Source organism: Centrocercus urophasianus, unplaced genomic scaffold (genome assembly GCF_019232065.1).
Source record: "Centrocercus urophasianus isolate 14NV4802_14NV808 unplaced genomic scaffold, USGS_Curo_1.0 seq_26, whole genome shotgun sequence".
In the NCBI taxonomy this organism is placed as follows: domain Eukaryota; kingdom Metazoa; phylum Chordata; class Aves; order Galliformes; family Phasianidae; genus Centrocercus; species Centrocercus urophasianus.
Genome location: NW_024884822.1, coordinates 2720476 through 2740279, shown reverse-complemented (window position 1 = coordinate 2740279; position 19804 = coordinate 2720476). Strand labels below are relative to the sequence as shown.

General features: G+C 40.3%; 1 protein-coding gene across 1 annotated transcript in view; it reads left to right on the top strand.

Annotated features, from left to right (window-relative positions):
- The window catches only part of WWC1 (WW and C2 domain containing 1), a 62154-nt gene that overhangs the window by 32027 nt on the left and 10323 nt on the right, over positions 1-19804 (top strand). Inside the window, exons 4-12 of the mRNA XM_042826225.1 lie at positions 1002-1078; positions 1986-2065; positions 2945-3074; positions 3554-3700; positions 4556-4629; positions 9141-9383; positions 10785-10874; positions 13189-13727; positions 18548-18656. Of these exons, the coding sequence (XP_042682159.1) occupies positions 1002-1078; positions 1986-2065; positions 2945-3074; positions 3554-3700; positions 4556-4629; positions 9141-9383; positions 10785-10874; positions 13189-13727; positions 18548-18656 (1489 nt within the window). The remainder of the gene's footprint in view (positions 1-1001; positions 1079-1985; positions 2066-2944; positions 3075-3553; positions 3701-4555; positions 4630-9140; positions 9384-10784; positions 10875-13188; positions 13728-18547; positions 18657-19804) is intronic.

Sequence of the window (19804 nt, the reverse complement as noted above, 5' to 3'; positions counted from 1 at the left end):
CACCGGTGGAGTATTTCTATATGAAGAACATTGCTTTCTACTCTGTATTCTCTGTCACAGCAGGAAACCTCAATGCCTATTGCTTAAAAAAAAAGGTACAGAGAAGTTTATAGAAGGCCAAGATTCTGCTTGTTGTTACTGGTTAGGAACTGGAAAATGTCCAGAGGAGGATGTATTTCCTGCAAGGAATGTTTTTTCATAATCCTTACTATTGTAAACTTTGTTTTCAGGAGCCACATCAAAGAACCAGCCCCCTACCCTGCCCTGCTGTCTCTTCTCTCTCACTGGGTTATATATTAAAGGTGGTGATTAAAGGTCTTATGCCTGATGTCAGAAAGTATTTAAGTAGCCTTGTCGTTGAAGGGTTCTTAACATTTGAATAGGGTTCTGTCATGTCTGAAATGAAGTTTTTGGTCTTTTTTGGTCTCCACCTAAGTACTGACTGGTGTATTAAAGCAATACGTTACGAATTTGAATTGCATTAGTGTGGTGCTATTTGTAAAAATACAACCAAACAACTAGTAATGTTTTCCCATGTTTTTGTATGGCATAAGATGATGGCTGCAAGGATGAAAGTAACTCCCTTGCCTACAGCTGCTTCTAACAACATTGCACACTGGGAAACTTCTGTACTTTCTGAAGCATAAGAGTTTTAACCGCTGCTGAGAAGAGTTCTGCTCTTAATGGGGCACTGATTTAATCCAGTGTGACACATTGGATGATTGGCTATGTCCTCAAGCCTGTGAGAAGGCTGGCATCACCTTTCTTGTTCTTCACGTTCCTTTGTTTCTGAATATTCAGGGATTATTATACAGCTAGAAAGTGTAAAAAAATCCTTATGCTTGTTGAAGGGAGCTGTTTCCCTTCAGTTCTGCTAAATGCTTTTGGAAATGCGAGAGGTGAGAAGAGAGATTCTAGTAAACTAGATTCGTAGTGTGGGGCTGATAGAAGAGTAGGTGAGGATAGTAAAGCTGCTAAATTTAGTGTTTGTTTTGCTTTAGTGCTGTCTGGCTCATCGTCAAGTTCCAAGTATGACCCAGAGATCCTCAAAGCAGAGATTGCTACTACGAAATCCAGGGTAAGGAGTGCAAGTGGATTTTCACTTGCCACAAGCAAACTTCAAATATTTCCAAACCTCATGAAAAACATTGAAAGGTGACTCAAAAGTAGTTGAAAGAGCTAATTTGCTGTTCGTTATCTAGGAGATAAACTATCAGAATTCTCAAATGTTACCGGCTTAGACTGAAACAATTGTTTTCCTGATAGACTTTAGACTTCCTTGTATACTGATAATACATTTTGCTCCATTTAACTGCATGCTCTCTCCTCAGTGTGCTGCAGCACCAGAGAGCTACAAGCTCTCTCCAGAGAATGGCAGCTGTTTTGTGGAGAGCTCAGTGCAGATTGTTAGCAGTGGCAGTGTGCTCCCTCATGCAGAGCTTGGTTTGGGAAGAAGAAAGGACTGAAGTAAAGTAGGTCAGTCTGGCCTCTGTGGAAGAATATAAAACAAGCTGTAGGGTCAGTGGATTTACAATATGTGTTATCGGCCTGCTGTGTTACTCATGCAGAGAGGCCTTTTAATTTGATATCTTGGAGGATGGTTTGTATCATTGCAGTGTAACTCTGGTCCTGATACTTAACGTTTTTTAATGACTGGAAAGATTTTAAACATCAGTGAGTAAAATCAGCATGTGTTTCATTCCTGACTTTCAATTTTTTCTTCTCACCTTTTCTGCTTATGAGGTTGGAGCTTCTCTTGAGCCCCTGATTAAATGATGTGGCATCTGGGTGTTGGATAAATCCCTAGACACTGATAATGTCCTGGAGAGTATGCATTCAGCTGTTAGTTGCTGATGGAGTGATTATCTGTGAAATTTGTCTAGATAATATTGTCTTCACTAAAAAAAAATTTGAATTGAATGGATACTTCTGTGCCTAAATACTCATGTGAGGTATTGTTCTAAACATGCACCAACTTCCTACAGGTCAATAAACTAAAGAGAGAGGTAGCTCACATGAAGCAAGAAATCCAGTACAAAGAGCATGGATTTCAAACTCTGAAGAAGTAAGTTGGATCTGAAGGTCTTACTTTTGGTAACTTGTAGTACTTTCCCTTCTACATTTACAAATAGCTGCCTGAATAGCATAAGCTGAGATATGTTGCTGCTGAGATCTTTAGGCACATGAGCAACTCATAGCCATGGGGTTAGTTCCTTCAGTTCTGTGTCTATCTGTGATTAGCTAGATGAGAACTGACTTCATGGGGAAATTACTTTTACACTTCATGGTAGTATCTTGGTTCTTTCTGTTGTACTTAATATTTTTCAATATGTATACAGTACAGACTATTGTCATAATAGAGAAAGATAGAAAAAGATAAATAGATAAAATAGAAAAAATTGGGGTGGGGACAAGCTTCAGGTGCTTGTCTCTCTGTGAGTACACACATGGCATTATTAAGTAATGTCACTGATTTAGCATCCTATGGTTTTTTCTCAAGTGCCAACTTCAGTAAATGGTCCTTTCAGAAGAGGGAAGGATGAAGTGGCTTGTGATTAGCTTGTACCCTTAAATACATCAGTGTGTGAGGTCTGTGCCTTAAAATAATGCAGTTAGCATACAGCTAACTTACCTGGTTTAGAAACAAGGTAATTAATAGAAGTCTGTCTGAACACTGTTTTTTTGGTGGTTTTTTTTCCTCATGTGTTCCCTTCCTAAAGAATCAAAGCAGTTGCGTGGCTAAAATCAGAGTTTCGATGTTTAATGTACTTCTGATGAAGTAGCTTAAAAGGAACAAAGAGCTCCAATCATCACTGCTTGTCTTTTGACATACTTAGTGTGTTTTCTTAAAAATGATTGTCAAGATGTATGTCTAGGGTGATTTATATAATGCAGTTAATTTAAGATGTTAGCTTACTGTATGTTTTCTCAAATTTCTACACAGTATTGACATGAAAATGTCTGATACTCAAGGTGGCTACAAACTTGATGAAGCACAAGCCATTTTAAGTGAAATGAAAGCTCTCAAGAAGGCCATCACATCGGGGGAGAAGGAAAAGCAAGACCTCATTCAGGTACTGAAGCAGCTTTTGTAGTATTTTGTCCCTATTAAATTACTTAAATTTAACTTTATATTAATTATTTCAATTTTCAGACATGTCATTTAGTTTTTATTAATCTAAAGTAGTTCTGTATTTTGGCTGGACTGTGACCTTAATCTTCAGATTTTGGAAATAAGAAATACAAAATAGCATAACTGACAGTAGTGAACACCTGGTTAGAGATGGGCTGTTGTCTTAGGGTTTCTTGATCTTGTCTGCTCTGCTGTCAAAGAGCAAATATGCAGAAGCCTTAGAAAAACAGTGGCCCATTTGGTCTGTTTCCTCCAGCAGGCTCCCAGCAGAGAACATGTGGGCATGAGAGTGTGCTAATGCTCTCGTGTTTGCAGGGTCTGACCGTACACACTGAACAGTCAGAGTTTCAGCCAAGGCGTATAGCTGCCAAGGTATTTTGAGTGAAAGTGAGCTCATGTGATGAATTTTTATGGTTTCAGAGTTTAGCCAGGTTAAAAGACAGCTTTGTGAATGACAGAGGATCACAGTCAGACCTGTGGGCCAGCAATGTGTCCTTAGAAAGCTCAAGCCCTTCGTTACCCAGGCAGTATCTGGATGTCAGCTCCCAGACGGATGTTTCAGGAAATGTAAGTAACAAGTGAGAAACCAATTGCATGTGGAAGCATTCCTCTGAACTGGAATAGTACTGCCATAATATTACCATAATAAGGTTTCAAGCATGGGTAAGTGTCTATGAAATAATGATCTCCTGGTTTAAACTTCCACGTGACCAAAGCTCTTCATAAGTGATACGCTACTAGACAAGAAACATTCCGTAGCTGTGTATGGACTAAACTCTAATGAGAACTCTTCTCTTACGAGAATGCATTTTGCTTTCAACTTGTAAATGTTAATGAGTAAGAATGATAACATACGTGCTGATATTTTGATGCCGTTAAACATGCGTCGCGAGTGCTACGTAAGCCTTCAGTCTCAAGATCATAATTGGCAGGCTTTTGCCAGCCTCAGCGAGGGTTTGAGCAGTGCTTTAGAATGCACTGTGTGTTATGTCAGTCATCACAGAAGCCTCTCTTGTGAGCCATTACTTAAATGTTTGTGACCGTTTTCAATCAGGGCCTCACATGTGATTAAAGCTCTTCAATTTGGCCATGATAAGACATCATTTGTTTTCAAGACTTAACAGCAGTAGTAAGACTTCATCCAAAACCAAATATGTCACAGAACTTTAAGATTTCAAAACTACTCGTGTGTGCATGAAAGTAGGAGCCTGAGATGCATGCAGTAGGAACTCCACTGTGGTGAATGAGGCAAAAGAGCTGCTGAATCTTGTGGAAAATATTTTCCCATTCTGTGATTGGTATAACTACGATAACTGATGAGTTAGTTTGATAAGAGAAAGTGTAACTTGCAGCATCATTAGTGTAATCAGAAAATGTCAAAATAGGAGTAATTACTAAGATACTGATTTTGTTTTGTCTTAGTTTATTACCAGCAGCAATAATCAGTTGGCTGAGAAAGTAAGATTGCGCCTTCGATACGAAGAAGCAAAGAGAAGGTAATTCTGTGGTCTGTTTTACCTTTGAATGTCATTCAGCTTATTTTGAAATTGTATTCCACTAGGAAAGATGCCACTTAGCAGTATCTCTGGGTTTCAGTCTAAATAAATACGCTCATCTCTGAACCAGGGAGGCAACACGTTTTCTGGGCTTATGTTATCATTTAAGAAATAAATATCCATCCTAGAAATTACTAAGGAGTGACTAATACATCAAGAACTCAGTTTAGCCACACCTGTGAGGACATAAGTGGCTTTGCTGCCCATTGCCAATGCTTCCCCATTCCATTCCAAATAAGGAGGCTGTACTGAAAGGCATCTCCTTACCTTATTCAAAATGTAATGAATGTTAACATGGCTTCAGGTCAGATAAGAAGAAATGAATATTGCGTTCACACCTTGCATACCAAGACGTGGTTGAATGACTACAGTTTTAGTGCTTGTCTGCTTATCTGACAAAATGTAAGCTTTTACTGTTGTTTTCTGATCTGAGATGAATGGAGAATAGACTTTTTAAAATTGTACCTACTTAAAAAACTTCTGCCAAAATTAGACTGTATCTTATTTTAGTACAGATAAGAGCTAATTCAGCTTACTAGGAGATCCTTTTTTTTTTTTTTTTTTTTTTTTAATGGATCGATACCACTCTTAAATGAAAAAAAACCATGAAGCAATATTATTTCTGTGGACTTTGGCTGGGCTAGTCCTTGTTGAGAGGTGTAGCCATCAGCAGTAGCATTCTTGATGTTAACTGCTCTCAAGGGACTTGCCTATTCCAGAATAGTAACTTTAAAGGTGTGGAACAATCAGTACTTGGGATATTTGCAAAGAGAAGAATTTTTTCTCTAGTTGCTGTTCAGATACAAGGCTTAAGGCTGAGAATATTCATAGTGTTCTCATCTTAGTATACTGGCATGCATGTTTCTCAGCAGCATAAATTTTGATCTGCGTCTGTGGTAGTTGTCAAAGAGTGTGTGTGACCAGCCACTGTTGACAGGAGCTGAAACTTTTGTGGGAAAGTTTGTCAGAATTGACTGTTTTGCAAACCAAGATGAACATCTACCATAAGATTAAAATCATTCTATGATTTAAATCAATAATAATAGTAAAATTATTAATCTTCCAGATGTAACAGGATGTTTCAGTGTTAAAAATTATTTACTTTTAAGCTTTTCTAAGGACTGCAGTTTAATTTACAGTCTTTACATCTTCAGATTGAGATGAAGAGCTCTCACTATAGCCTGTATCTTTTCCAAGGAGCAAGTGAGTAAAATGAACGTGAAGAGAAAATGAATATATTCTTTACAAAGAAATGACATTATAAGAGCAGGCTAATCATTTGAAGTAAAGAAGAAGCACGTACAACAGCATTACATTTAAAGGTTTAATACCTCATGTCTCTCTTAGATAATATATAGATTTTTTTCATTGTTAAAAAAAGCATTGAGGAAAGATTGATCTGAAAGGGAATGAATAATTAATGCTGAAATGAAAAAGTCTCCATCTGTCAGAGCACCGTGGTTTTGGCAAAGTCTTCATTAGGAGCTGCAGAAAGAAACACCATAACTGGTTTTAAGATGAAACAGTACTATGAATATAGTGACTAACAAGGAATCTTCTGCTGCTATGAAGATTACTCTTTACGATGTGTTAGCATCTCCTGTATCCAAAATGGAATATTAAAATGCTTCAAGAACTGAAGGAGAGAGCAGATTACTCATACAGGTTTTATGAAGGGAAACAAAATGGTAGCAACACCTCTGTCCTATTATCTCTGCTTTGTCTGGAAAGGTAACACTTAAGGCTTTCAGATCAAGGTGATGTCATATTAGGTATTTTATAAGGTCCGGATGATTTTGAAAAGAGACAGTAGTAGACAGCTTTTGCCAGGTGACCAGACGAATGCCACAAGATGTAAGGGAGTATTTTGAACTTTTCCAGGCAGAGCAATTAGAGTGCAATTGCATGTTCCCTCATCTACCACAAAGTCCTTTTCCTTCATGGCTTAGTGAAACAATGAGAGCCTTAAAGTAGATCGTGTCAAACATGCAGAGAAGGAACTAGGGACGATTGCAATGACAAATTTTAGGCTAATAGGTTTGGAAACTAATCATAGACTTACGCTGAAATACATGTCAGTGCTGCATCTTGCCTAGGAGATAGCTACTGCAGCAGTGCTGGAAGGATAGGTGTCATCAGATTCTATGCAGTTTCAGACATAATATATTAACTCAGTTGTGTATCAGTTGCTCTCCATGCACTGCTTTAATTCCTTCAGCAGCTAAAATTTCATTTTGGGTGCCATGCGATTATTGATAACTCTGGACTTTAAAAAGTACATTCTGTATTCTCCTAAACTGGAATATTTTAAAGTCAGTTGAAGCATTGGAACAGTGGTGTGGATATTTCACAAATCAGTTTTTTCGAGTGCACTTTCCAGTTGATTTTTTCTGAAGAAGTGATCTGGGGATGTGTATATTAACATGCACGTTTCTGGAGATGCATGTACTTCATGAGGTCTCCAAAAGGACTAAAAATGTTACGTGTTATGCTTATACCAGATATTCATGTATCTTTCCCAAAGGGAAAAATTAAAAGCACTTGATATGACAGTGGATAAATCATTTAATAACTGAAGTTTTATCCTTGTTTATTTTTTATACTAGTAGCCACACAGAAATATTATGCAGTGACTTGAGCCCAGTACTGCTGATTGCCTTGCAATGCAAAGTTGGCATGGCACATGGGTTATGTAGTCCAGACGCAGTCAGAGGATGCTGAAGGGTGAAGTTTTCAGTCAAATGTCAGTCTGCAAAGCATTTCTTTTGTAATGTTACTGTCTTATTGGACTAGACAAACTGACAAGGAGGAAAAGTGACCATATACAGAGCAGGGTGAAAATTGGGGTTAGTGTAACAGAACTGCTAGACATGGAAGTGCATAGAGAACAAATTCCAGTGGAAAAGCCATATCCATGCAAATGTATGCCAGAAGTGATCAGATTAATGCCAGACAATCCTCTTAAACTCATATCCCTTCAAAATGCACAGAGGAATTCTTGGATTATGAATTAATGCCATTGTTAATTCTTCATTGGAGCATAGTATTACACTTAATCAGGCACTCAAAAATAGAATAGCTCCTAAGAAAACATAAAACTAGTTGAGTTGAATATCTAACAATTATGGACATTTAATTAGAATAAGTAACCTGCTGTGGGAGATGGGTTGACAGAAAAAATGAGGCTTCTCTTCAGAAATGTAATCTCTAGCTCATCTCCTGTAATGGATGATGCAGATCAGTCTGGGCAAGCCTAATTTTTGCACCTTGATTTTACAGGCTGCTGTAGGGCTTAAGTTTCTCTTGGCATGTGGAGCTTGGGAGAGAAAGCTTTATTCTTCAAGGCCATTGTTCAACCATTGTGCAGCTGCTGCTGTCCGGGTCTGCATTCTGTTCCTCGAATCACTTCACACTGAGTTTGTTAGGTTTTGCACTCCTGTAGCATAAAGCATATTCTGGAAAGAATCATCCAGATTAGTAACCATAACTATTTGTTGTGCCCGGTTTATGTTCAGTAACTCCATCAGATCCAAGACCCACACAGGTTTTTTTGCTTGCCTCTGTTGCATTGCAAAGCAGGTGATTGTTAGAGCAACTTAGATACTTGGGAAACAGGGAATGGGCAGATAGTTGTGGTGAGCTGCTGCCTCAGCCGCTGTGAGCTCTGCTATCCTCTTCTGGAACTTAACAACAGCTTCGTCAGGCAGATCTGTGTTGCAGTTGACTTCTTCCTGAACTCTGGAACGATATGTTATATCAAAATGCACTTCGGTGTTCATGCAAATAAGTGATTCTGGATTTAGGTGAGATTGTAGTGCCTCTGACTTCTCACATCATGTTGTGCCAGAAGAAGCCTAGCTATTAAATATTTCCATCAAGCTTAGTGTTGAATCAATGGTTGTATTATTGTAATAGTGTATGCATGTGATTAACTTCAGCATTGTAAAATCAGAATTTGTTTCTAAACTATTGAGTAATCAGATATTTACCAGCTTGTCTGAATTCAGTGTAGGGAGTGTAGAATTGTCTTCGATAAAACCAAGTAAACATTGGATACTTACTGCGTGACACTGTCCACACCAAGCACTGCGAGGGCATGAAGGTGTGTGAAACACCTCTAGAATGTATCTGACAGCTTTTTTTTTTAATTTGGAATTTTGAATGCTATTCCCTGACTGATGGAAACCCCTAGTTAGCTAGAGCCTTGGCTTTCCGTTGGAAGTAAACATGAGTTAAAATCCCATTCTGCATATTGGCCCCCTGTCAGAGCCGTGCTTAAACACCCCCATAAAGAGGGCATAAAAGTGAGGTTAGTTGTCTGTGTGCTCAGATTCTTCACTGTTATGGAAGATGTGGTTGGTATGGTACATCTTTGTGCATCCGTGGAACAGCAGCTCCAACACTCCTCCTGGAATAATTGTGGGGTTTTTTTTTCTTTCTTTTGCCTGCAGAATAGGAAACCTGAAAATACAACTGGCAAAGCTTGACAGTGAGGCCTGGCCTGGCGTGCTGGATTCTGAGCGGGATCGGTTAATATTAATTAATGAGAAAGAGGAGCTCTTAAAAGAAATGCGATTTATTAGCCCCAGAAAATGGAGTCGAGGAGAGGTAGAGAGACTGGAGACGGAGAGAAAGCGCTTAGAGGAAGATCTTCAGGCTGCTAGAGACACTCAAAGCAAAGCTCTAACTGAGAGGTAGGTCGCTGGGTGTAGGACAGAGCTTGCCTCGTTGGAGGGGGCAATCGGGAACAAGCAGCAGTACCTCCTGGCTGGCTACTAATAGCACTGTGCTCTTAGCCTTGAATAAGGCCATTTCTGAAATCATCTTTCAAAAGAAACTGACTACAGTTGTTAATCTCCAGTGGGGAGTCCTTGTTTGGGCACATTCCTCCAAATTGATCCTGTATGAAAAAGTAAGAAATACTCTAAATAGCTTTGTATAATGATAACTTACTCCGTTGTTCCTATATGCAGCCAGCTGCTGTAGTTGTTTTGCTCTCTGGAGCATGCAAATGTCAACAGATAAAAGTTCAAAATTTAAAAAAAATTCAGTTTGTTCAGAACACTCTTGTGTGGGATTTCTCTAGGAATTGGTACTTGACAGGACTGTGGGAGATAGATGGACTGTCCTGTGAATCTGAACTAGCTGAAAGAAATGAGAGCTATCCTCCCTAATTTTGCTTTTGTTGCAGTAGGAATGTACACTCAGGATGAATGCTGCATTAGGTGCTGCCTACAGCTGCTTTACAGTCTGGATGTATTAATGTGGATGCCCATGGCAATGCTATTTTTAGTCGCAGTCTCTTCAATTTATGTGGAATAAGAGTACTGCATTCATTTGTCTGCCTCTGTTTTCATTTCCTCTACGTGCTCAGTATCAAGGCTACACAAATTTTCTATGTCGTCTCTTTATGGTTTTATCGTATTGGAAAAATTCTAGGAGTCTCAGCTGCGGGATTTTCACCAGCATGAAAAATCTATGGTTGACCGAATGTTTCTTTGCAATGCTGCAAGATGAACATTTTCATTTGTGATTTTTAGGAATATGGTTCTGTTCAAGTGTGCTGAAGAAATAAGTTGTTTCTTGGGAAGGATTTCGTGCCTGAAGGCCTGTTAAATTAGAGAACAAGCACCTAACTGCACATTGTACCTCAAACAGTCCAGGTGTGAAATAAAACTGAGATGTTCTTAAATTCCCTTAATTCATGTAAAGTCATAATGAGATGGTTAATAACTGAATCGTATAAGCCTTACTGAAAGCCAATGAAAGCACTTCTTTATTAGCCCAGTAACTATAAGAACGCAGTGTCATATGGCAAGCAAAATCTGTTAGACTTCTTGTGAGGCCTGATCCTAAGAAACATTAACTTTCATATTATGATGCATAATTTTCTGTTGTTGGGAATGTTTTCAGGATTGAGTTCTTCATTCTAAGAGTTTGGAAGTTGGTAAGCACTGCACATCCTGAGTTCGGTCCTTTATGTTGTACACAGTCATTAACTTTAGTAGGATTTCACTGGAGGAATAGAATTTCCCTTTACTCTTCATTTTAAATTGCAAATGCTGTTTTAGATCATCTTTTTTCTTTTCTCTTAGACTGAAATTGAATAGCAAAAGAAATCAGCTAGTCCGAGAACTGGAAGAAACAACACGATTGGTTGCCATGTTGCACACCCAGCTGAAGAGGTACGTAACCTTTAACAGAAGTTGTAGGTTCTTTAACTGCACGTGGTGTAACTGCCCTTTCTCTGCTAACAACTTCACCTCTCAGCTGAGTGATCTTTAAAGACGGGCGGTAAGTAGTTGCCTAAGATGCCTGGGATTCCTGTAGTCAGTAGAAAGAGGAACCTTGAGGATTATGTGCCCCACTCGAATTAGACAGGCATTTAGAAGGCGATAAGTGTCTTTGCAGTGGTGCTTCTGAGAACAAAGTGAGTTCCAACAATCCGTTTTATTTCTGACATAGGACTCTTAGGTGACAGTGGCTAGGAGTGATTTTTTTCTTTCGCAAATATTTGGAGCTATTTTATTAGTATGTATATTAAAGACAGCTTAATATCAACACAGCAAGTGAAATGTGTCTTAAAAATGTAAACACGTTACTGTGTTACGATTCCAAGTATGCTGTTGCTTACTACGTAGGCAATGTGTTGTGTTACCCCAATACTGCTGTGGTTAATGTGGTATACAGAAATATTTCTGTAATCTTAATGTAGTCTGCTTATGTAGGTTGTAGTTCTTGGAAGCAGTGGAATTACGCTTTTCAGAGACAAATGCATGTCTGTAAGCCGTAAAGTCAAATCTTTATAAGTGGCAACTATGTCTTTAGCCTTGTGATTAGAAAGAGTGTTCGGTGGGGTTTTTTCTTTGGTTGAGGTTTTTTCTATTTGTACTGAATTTATTCTGTTTGTAGCTTCTGTTCCACTTGGATTCTGTTTCATGTTGTGAAGATGATACCGAAAAGACTGGAAAAAAATCATAGTGCAAGACTGATTTGTAAATAAGCCACCATGGAGAATAGCTATCTGTGATGTTCTTGTGCAGTGGAGCTGCATCATTTTGGTTTCTTCTAGCTGATCAGGGATCTTTTGAGGTGACCAAGAAGCATGTGAAACTAATTTTTCCTAACTATGTTCTCAGTGTTCTTGGCATGCTCCTTCATAAGAATAAGCCTTTGCTATTAACCCTGTAATACGAAATGTCTGCCATTCAAAGGTATGCACAAAGTGAAGTCGAGCCCAGTTGGTTGATGAGGACAAAGTTAATTTAGAACAGAAACAAACAAAGAAACCCGCTCTGTTTTTGTAGAGAAGTACTAAAGACCTCTAGATTCATTAGCCCTTAACAGATTTACATATAGTGCTAAAATGCAGAAATACTTATCGCATCTCAATTGTTTCATCCAAAGGTTTTTTTTAACAAATGTGGTGCAGTGCACATCTGTCATAAAAACAAAGACATTCTGTGCCAAAATTATACTGGATTCTTTTTCTTGTAAGGTCATAGGTATAATTTTATGATTAAGCTTCTAGCTTGTTCCCATAAATAATGAATTATTAGGCTTAATAACATCCTCACTGTTTTTCTGTGAGACAACTTAAGCCTAAGCCACTCACACATATACAGAGATATTTTTAATAGCTAATCCATATCTAAAGTAACAATTAAGAGGTCCTTAAACAGTCAGCAGTAAACAAGGTATTTATTATCTGAAGCAGCAGAACTGATTGAAGCGGAATTTCTAAAGATGGTATACATAGTACCAGAGGTCTAAGCACTTGCTCAAAACTAATTTTACTGTTATATTTTGTTATTGGGTCTCTAGGGAAAAATATTTAGTGAGGACTAATTTCATAGTTCAGCCCCAATTCTTGCCTTTGCTCTTATGGCCCTGGAATCCATATAGCAGCCTTTCATGCAGGTAAATCCTTCCAGTGTTCTGGAAACTGCTGCATGTTGTGTGGGCCACGTGCACAAGTTCCAGGCAGCTGGTATTGTCCTTCAGAGCTCAGGTCCAAGATTGAGGTGGATAGAAACTTTCTTCTGTATGGACAGACGGATGCAATAACTTGATCTGCTTGCATGACCTTGCCTTTTCTTTTTTTCTTTTTCTTTTTCTTTTTTTTTTTTTTAATGTGGTGGTTATTGGAGATTAACAGCTACCACAGATTTTTCCAAACAGAAGTGGGAGGAGAATGTTGTCACTAACTTCTGATTGCTTCAAAACTATTTTAGTATTGCTTTGGCTGAACAGGAGTTCTTAGGAGAATGTTAATGGTGAGTTCAGAAATGTGCGTGAACTCTTTTTTTATTAAAAAGTGGCCTAACTTTTCCACTGGGTAGACTGTGGTTCTAGATTGGGGTAGATGGAGCTAATGCATATGGCCTGAGCTGACAAAGCAAAACGCACTGTCTGCGCTTGGAGACTTGGAGATATTTTACTGTCTATTTCAGAAGTCAAGAAATACAATATAACTGTTTTCTGACTTGTCTCCTTCAGTCTCTCCGCCAGCATGCTTTCCCTCTCCTCAAGCAGCAGCCCTGGCTCTCTTGCATCTAGTAGAGGATCTCTTGCCACCTCCAGCCAGGATTCATCCACCTCTGCCAGCTTCACTGACCTCTACTGTGAGCACATGGAGCAGTTGGAGCAGCTGGACTCAGACTATCAAAACAAGATTGACTTGCTCTTGGAAGGAGCCACTGGATTTCGGCCATCAGGCTGTATCACTACTATTCATGAAAACGAAGTTGCAAAAACTCACAAAGCAGATGCCACCAGTCGCATACAGGCTTTGAGATCGCTGTCTGGTACTCCAAAATCCATGACATCACTATCTCCAAGGTCATCTCTCTCTTCTCCATCCCCACCTTGCTCTCCACTGGTGATAGACCCACTCCTTACTGGTGATGCCTTTTCAAGCCATATGGATTTTGATGAGACAGAGATAAGTACACATCTCTCAGAAATCACACTAAACATTGGGAGTGGCAACTGTAGACTGGAAGAGCCTAGAGCAGGAGATAAACATCTAGGTCAAGGTATGATAACAGAACATTTTTGTGCACGTATATGGGTTTATTTTAATGTAGTTTAGAAGGCATTAAGAAGCAAGTGTCGCAAAAGCTGTCCCTCATTTCGAGATCTGTGTTGGAAAGTGCATTCCTTTGTACATCCTGCTTGGGAGAAAGGCTTGGTATTTTAATTTGTGTGCAAAATTACCAGTAATTTGATGATTCATCCAGAAGACTGTTTTTAGCGACTTGTACGTATACACAAATATAAATTTCAGTGGTGGGATGTCTGGATTAATTAGGCACTTAACTACTCAGACTGTGGTCTATTGTGTTAGGTCTGACATTAGGAGGCAGATAATGCCATATTGATGAAAATGTTTTGGGTGAGATCAGAGGATGACTCGGAAAGCCGTTCCGCTTAACAGCAGACAAATGATAATCAAAATCCTTCCCTGCCACTTCAGCGTGCATGACAGCTCACTCTGGATCCCAGTAAATCAGTGGCAGTGAATTCATTAATGTTAGCTGAGCAGGCATGTCAAGGCTGTGCTCAAGTTTCTGCTGTTTTGAGGGGGTGGTCTCTTAGCAACAAAAACGTGTTCAGGTTGTAAGCATGATAAAATAAGCCATTTAAAGAGTGTGAATGTTCCGATGCATACATATGGCTCGTATGTGGTTGGGAGATATTCATCCATTTTTACAGTGATGGCCCTGCTGTGGTGGAGGGGAAGCAGGAAGTGGCAGTTAATGCCATGAGCTGGGGCCTGTCTGAAGCTGGTGTCTTGGCAGTTAGGTTAAACCCAATGGAAACAACTCCAAGAGCTTGAGTTGTGTGTGTGGCAAAAAAGAGCTTTAAGGCAGTGTGAACTCCTTGGCTATAGAGTTATGAAAGGGCTGTTTGTTTTTTTCAGTTTTGTACGGGATCATAAAAAAAGCCCACGTGAATAAAGGAGCTAGCACCATGTCATCACTTCCTTCTGTCATGGTTGCCATTAGAAAAGCTGCTGCTATTTAAAATATGGTAAAAAACATGAGTGCAGAGCTTCCCCTTTAAGTTACTATTTTCCTATAAGCAAGAGATATTATGGGTTTGAGTAGGAAACAGTAATTATTCCTATTAGAGCAGGACACTGATTAGTTCTAACCTTTTTAGCTCTTCAAGATTTGTCAAGGCTGTTGAAGTGAAAGCTAAGGTGTTAAGCAGATTAAGCGATTATTACTGTTACCCAGTCAGCAGACAAAATAATCACCATAAGTAGTTTATTTCAGGGCAATAATGAGACGAGATTTTACTCCTCTGGCATTTTGTGGGCAGTCTGTTATAGCACCCAAAATGAGGTGGCTGCAGCTGTGTGGTCAGTCCATGGCCTCATGGCAAAAGCATGCTCACATGTTCTTGTTAAGAAGAGCTGAACAGCATGGATCTGAAAGATTTGCTTTTGTTTCCTCTTAAAAAGGAAAATAAAAAAAAAATCCCTGCCACTTCTGAGGCTAATAATGTAAGGTTTCTTCTACTACCTGAGTGACAACTGAGTGGTTTAGGTGAAACTAATAGCAAAACTTGGAATTTGGTGGTGTCCCGTTCTTTGAGGAAATGGCATGGAATGAAAATACAAAGCATGTACTTTCAAGTTCTTGTTATGCTGTGTCAGTGACAGCCCATGAAAGAGGAAATGGCATGAAAGGAAAACTTAACGTTTTTTGTATGAATTAAATACAAAAACTGAGGGAAAAAAAACATAGCAAGTGTTACCAGCCACCCTGTGAATTAAGAAGGGAGTAGAGCCAGTAAACTTCCATTAACTTGCTTTTCTGATTAATATCTCTCCAGAATCATGCAGTTTAAAATAAGATACCCAAACTTTGCATTAATTAGCTACATGAAAAAGTTCCAGGTCTAGTGTGCATGTGTGAGTCTTAAAGTGCTGAGTGTCTGAGTGGTTTACAGGAAATGCGAGGGGGGGGAAGGATGGGTGCATGGCGTCATTTTCAGCAAACCCCTTCATCTTTATTCAGGTTTACACTTCAGCATTCTGATGTCTGTGTACCCACCGTATTTTTGGTGTTTGTGCATGCTCTCTGTTCCCTGTTTTTTACTGGGGTAAGGATGAGTCAGAATTCTGCCAGTTGCTTTCATTTTAAATGCACGTTTGCCAAACAAGACACAGCAGGTTCAAATTGTCACAAGTTCCTGTTTCTTCTGAGGCCTTTTCCTGTGGGATTTCAATTATCTTGGAGCTCAAGAGCAGCTGGGAGCTGAAACATCAGACAGGGAATCTCTGCTTCTGAGATTCCCCAACTACATCTCAGTACCCATCAGCTTTACCCATCAGTTTTCTGCACTTTAGCCTGTGCCAGGGGCTCCTGTCCTGGGTGAAGGTGTCCCAAAAAGACACCAGAAAACAGCAAAAAACAAAACAGGCCTCCAATAGAGGGAGGCTTAAGTTTCCTTAATTGCAAAGCTAGCAAGCCAAAAAGGGGCTGGAAAAGAAGTGATTGCAAACTGTTGCAGATCTGAGATGTGTCCAAGGATCAGAAGTGTGCGTTGGGAAACTGAGAAGATTCGTTCACTGCCCTTGGCCACAAGATACTCAGGTGGAGTTACCAAAAGCAAAGGCTTTCTGGGTTGAAGTGATTAAATGGCACTGGTAATCAAAGGAGAAAAAGAGCTTAAGCGTGTGGAGACCGATTTGCAGCGTTCTTCTTGATAAAGAAGCTTAATATGAAAAGATTCCTGGATTGGCATTTCAGGGAGCAATGCATAAACATCCAACAACTAGAAAGCAGGGGAGGAACCAGGGAAGAAAGGGCAGAGAGCAGTGTGGAAGGAAGAGGAAATACTCCTGGCCTCTCACGTACCTGGGGCCAGGGTGTGGGGAGGACAAGGGGCCAGGCCCTCCCACATGGTGTGAGAGCAAACGGGTTGAATTGAGTGCCAGCATGAAACATCTCCACTACTTTCTGTTAATGATTGAGCTGCTGTGTTATGGATGGCAAAGTTTACTCGTGTGGTTTGACCTCTGGGGAAAAGGTCTGGATATTAATTTCTGTCCAGCAGTTCTATGGGCGTTTTCGGGTGGAAAAAAAACAAACATCCTTTGGTGCTACTGTCAACAGAAAAGGATGAGTTGGCCCAAATTACTTGCACACGAGCAACATATTGATGTTACCTGCAGCACCATCTACTGATAATTGTAGAATAAGTTTTTTATCAGTCTACAATCCTGTGTTGAACTTGCACACTTCTTGCACCGGTGCTTTTCAAATCTGTTTTTAATTATGGGGCTTTATGTAACTGTGTGCAGGGAAAAAAAAAATCTGCTTGGTAATAAAACACAGGATGGAAACAATAGATTGATTCAGGGTCCTCATAAGGAATCTCTTTGGAAAGACAAAAATCCCACAGGAGGAGCGTGTCCTCACACCTCTGCTGTGGGGTTTGTTGCTCTCTGTGTGACAGCATGGTGCGTCCTCACCCACAGAGCAGATGTTTCTGGGCCCTGCCAGTGTTGGAGGGGGATGAGCTGGATGTGCCACAGTGCTCATTAGCTGCTCTGGCACACCCAGTTCTCAGACCTATGGCTGAAGTTCTGCCTGCAAAGTTTGCCAAAATTTTGAGTGTGCATCATTCCCTGTTTTGTAGCACAAGAAATGGAATAGAATAGTTGTTAGAAGGAACGTACCAAAGATCATTGAGTCCAACTGCGTGACCTCTCCAGAGCTAACCAAATGTTAAAGGATATTAACGAGAACATTGTCCAAATGCCTCTTGAATGCTGATGGTGTGAGACATCCATTCCTCCAGGAAGCCTATTCCAGTGCTTGACCACCCTTGCTGCATAGAAATTTTCTCTCGTGTCCATTCTGACCCTCCCTGGGCACAGCTCTGTGCCATTTCTGTGTACCCTGTGGTTCCCATACAGCAGAGACCAGCACCACCTCCTTAACATCCATATGCAAAACTTTTTGCTTTACCTCTCTCCATTTCTGTTCTGCCTTCTGTGTGTTTCTGTGTCTGCTGACCCGAGTCCTGTAACTTTTCTCCCCATGTGTATCTAGATAACCTTATCTTTCCAAACTTATATTGTGTCTTTTGTATGCTAACCTAGTTGGTCAAGGAGTATGGGAGTGTATTTTCTTGCTTTTCCCTCTTCCTTGAGGCTGAACATGGTGTAAGCTCTCCAGGTAGGATACACCCTGCAAATAATCCCTTCCTGGCCAGAGCTCACTTACCAGTATTTGCCTTCCTTGCTTCTCTCTGTGGTGGTAGGACAGAAGGGCTAGTACCTGCTCAAGGCTCACTTGCAGAAGAAGCTCTTTTATCGGTTATTGATGTAATTTTTTTTGGAGTTTAGAAGCTCTATATCTTCTACGCATTGTCCTCTTGTCCTGTGTACCTCCTTGCCTTTCAAATGTTCTGAAGCATCATCACTTCTTTTCCCCGTACCCCCAGAGGTACTTGGGGCAGCAGTGGTACTGCAGCCAGCACAGCGTAGCTTCCATCTGTGGGCACTCTGCTGCAGGACCCAGGTATTAAATGGGCACTGACTGTGCAACTCCTGCTCTCCTTGCTGCCACATGCTGTTCCTCTGGTTGTCTCAAAGCTGTGTGCCCTCCAAGTCAGTCTGGCCCTCTCCATAAGTACTAATTCCACTCTGGATGATGAGCACAAGTCCCCCTGTCTTTGTGCTGTCTGTGTTCAGAAATGTGCTATTGTTTACCTGAAGAGGGGTGGGGAAAAAAAATGTAATTCAAGGGGAGAGTGAGGAAAAAGCTGCTTCTGATCCAGACAGTTCATTATCATTAACATTTGTTTTTGGTTTTCTTCTGTGCTTTTCTGATAGGTGTAAATGCAGCCGGAGGGACAGCGCTGAAGGTGGCGTGTGTGTCAGCTGCAGTGTCTGATGAATCTGTTGCTGGAGATAGCGGGGTGTATGAAGCCTCTGTGCAAAGGTAGACATCAGATCTTTCTCTAGGAAGAAGCTAACGATTCAGCATTGCACACAGGATTCAGCTGGGGTGATGCTGCTTGGATGGTTTTTTTTTTTTGTGATTAGATGACTAAGATTCCTGACCTCAGGCTCTATAATATTTCTGAAAAAAGCAAAACTGTAAGCAGGTTGCACTGGATTACAAACATGACTTGCATATCCCATTGCTGGAAACAAGGGTTTCACTTCTGTCTTCATGGAGAACTGCTTGAACAGCTCATCTGTTTCTGAAACCACCGGTGAGCTGTGACAGAAGAGAGCCATCTGGCAGGTGTAATGCTCCCCTCTTGCCAGCCAGCCCTACTGTGACAGTGACAGCCCTCAGCCTGAAAGGCTGCTGGTATGCTGTGGAGGAACAAAGAAGCGCCTTATAGCTGTCTGAGCTGTGATGCAGTTTCTGGGTGTTTTGGGTTCAGTATGTGACTCGTGCAGATATTTATCTCTTAGTACCTACCTTAGGAATGATATGTGCGTTACTGCTTCTCTTGGTGTTCTGGACTTAGTGCTGGCTAAAGCTATCTGGAGGGGTTTGACAAAAAGTACACTGAAAGATATTGTTTTGATTGATACCTGTTTTGATTCTATCTACCATGACTTATCTTACTGTTTTTATTGACAGAGATATGTGTTATGGGGCTTTTTTTTTTCCTGTATATAATTTGTAGATGTGAAAAATAGCTGATCTCTACTCCCATCCATTTTACTAATGAATCCTCCAGAGAGATGAGTAATCAGTGTTCACAGGACTATTCCCTTGTGGCATGCTTTGTAACTTAGACCTTGTCGTTTCACGTCAAACAATCACTCAGAGATATCTTAGGGCTGTTGTGTCCTCTCCATGGGGCAGGAAACTGTGGCAAGGGGAGGGAGGGAAGGAGAGAGAATGGGGGGGGGAAGGAGAGAATGCATCCCATGTGTATTCATGTCTTACGTGACTTAAAGTTTGGGTTGTTGACTTGGCAACCTTTGTAATGGCTGCAGTATTGTTTTGATTCCTGTAAGAAATAGTGAGCGTAGGATGAACAATACATTTGTCCTCTGTGGATGAAACGCAGAAGGTTGCCAAGTAATATGGGAGACGCTTTGATCCTGTCTTAACATGCTACAGGG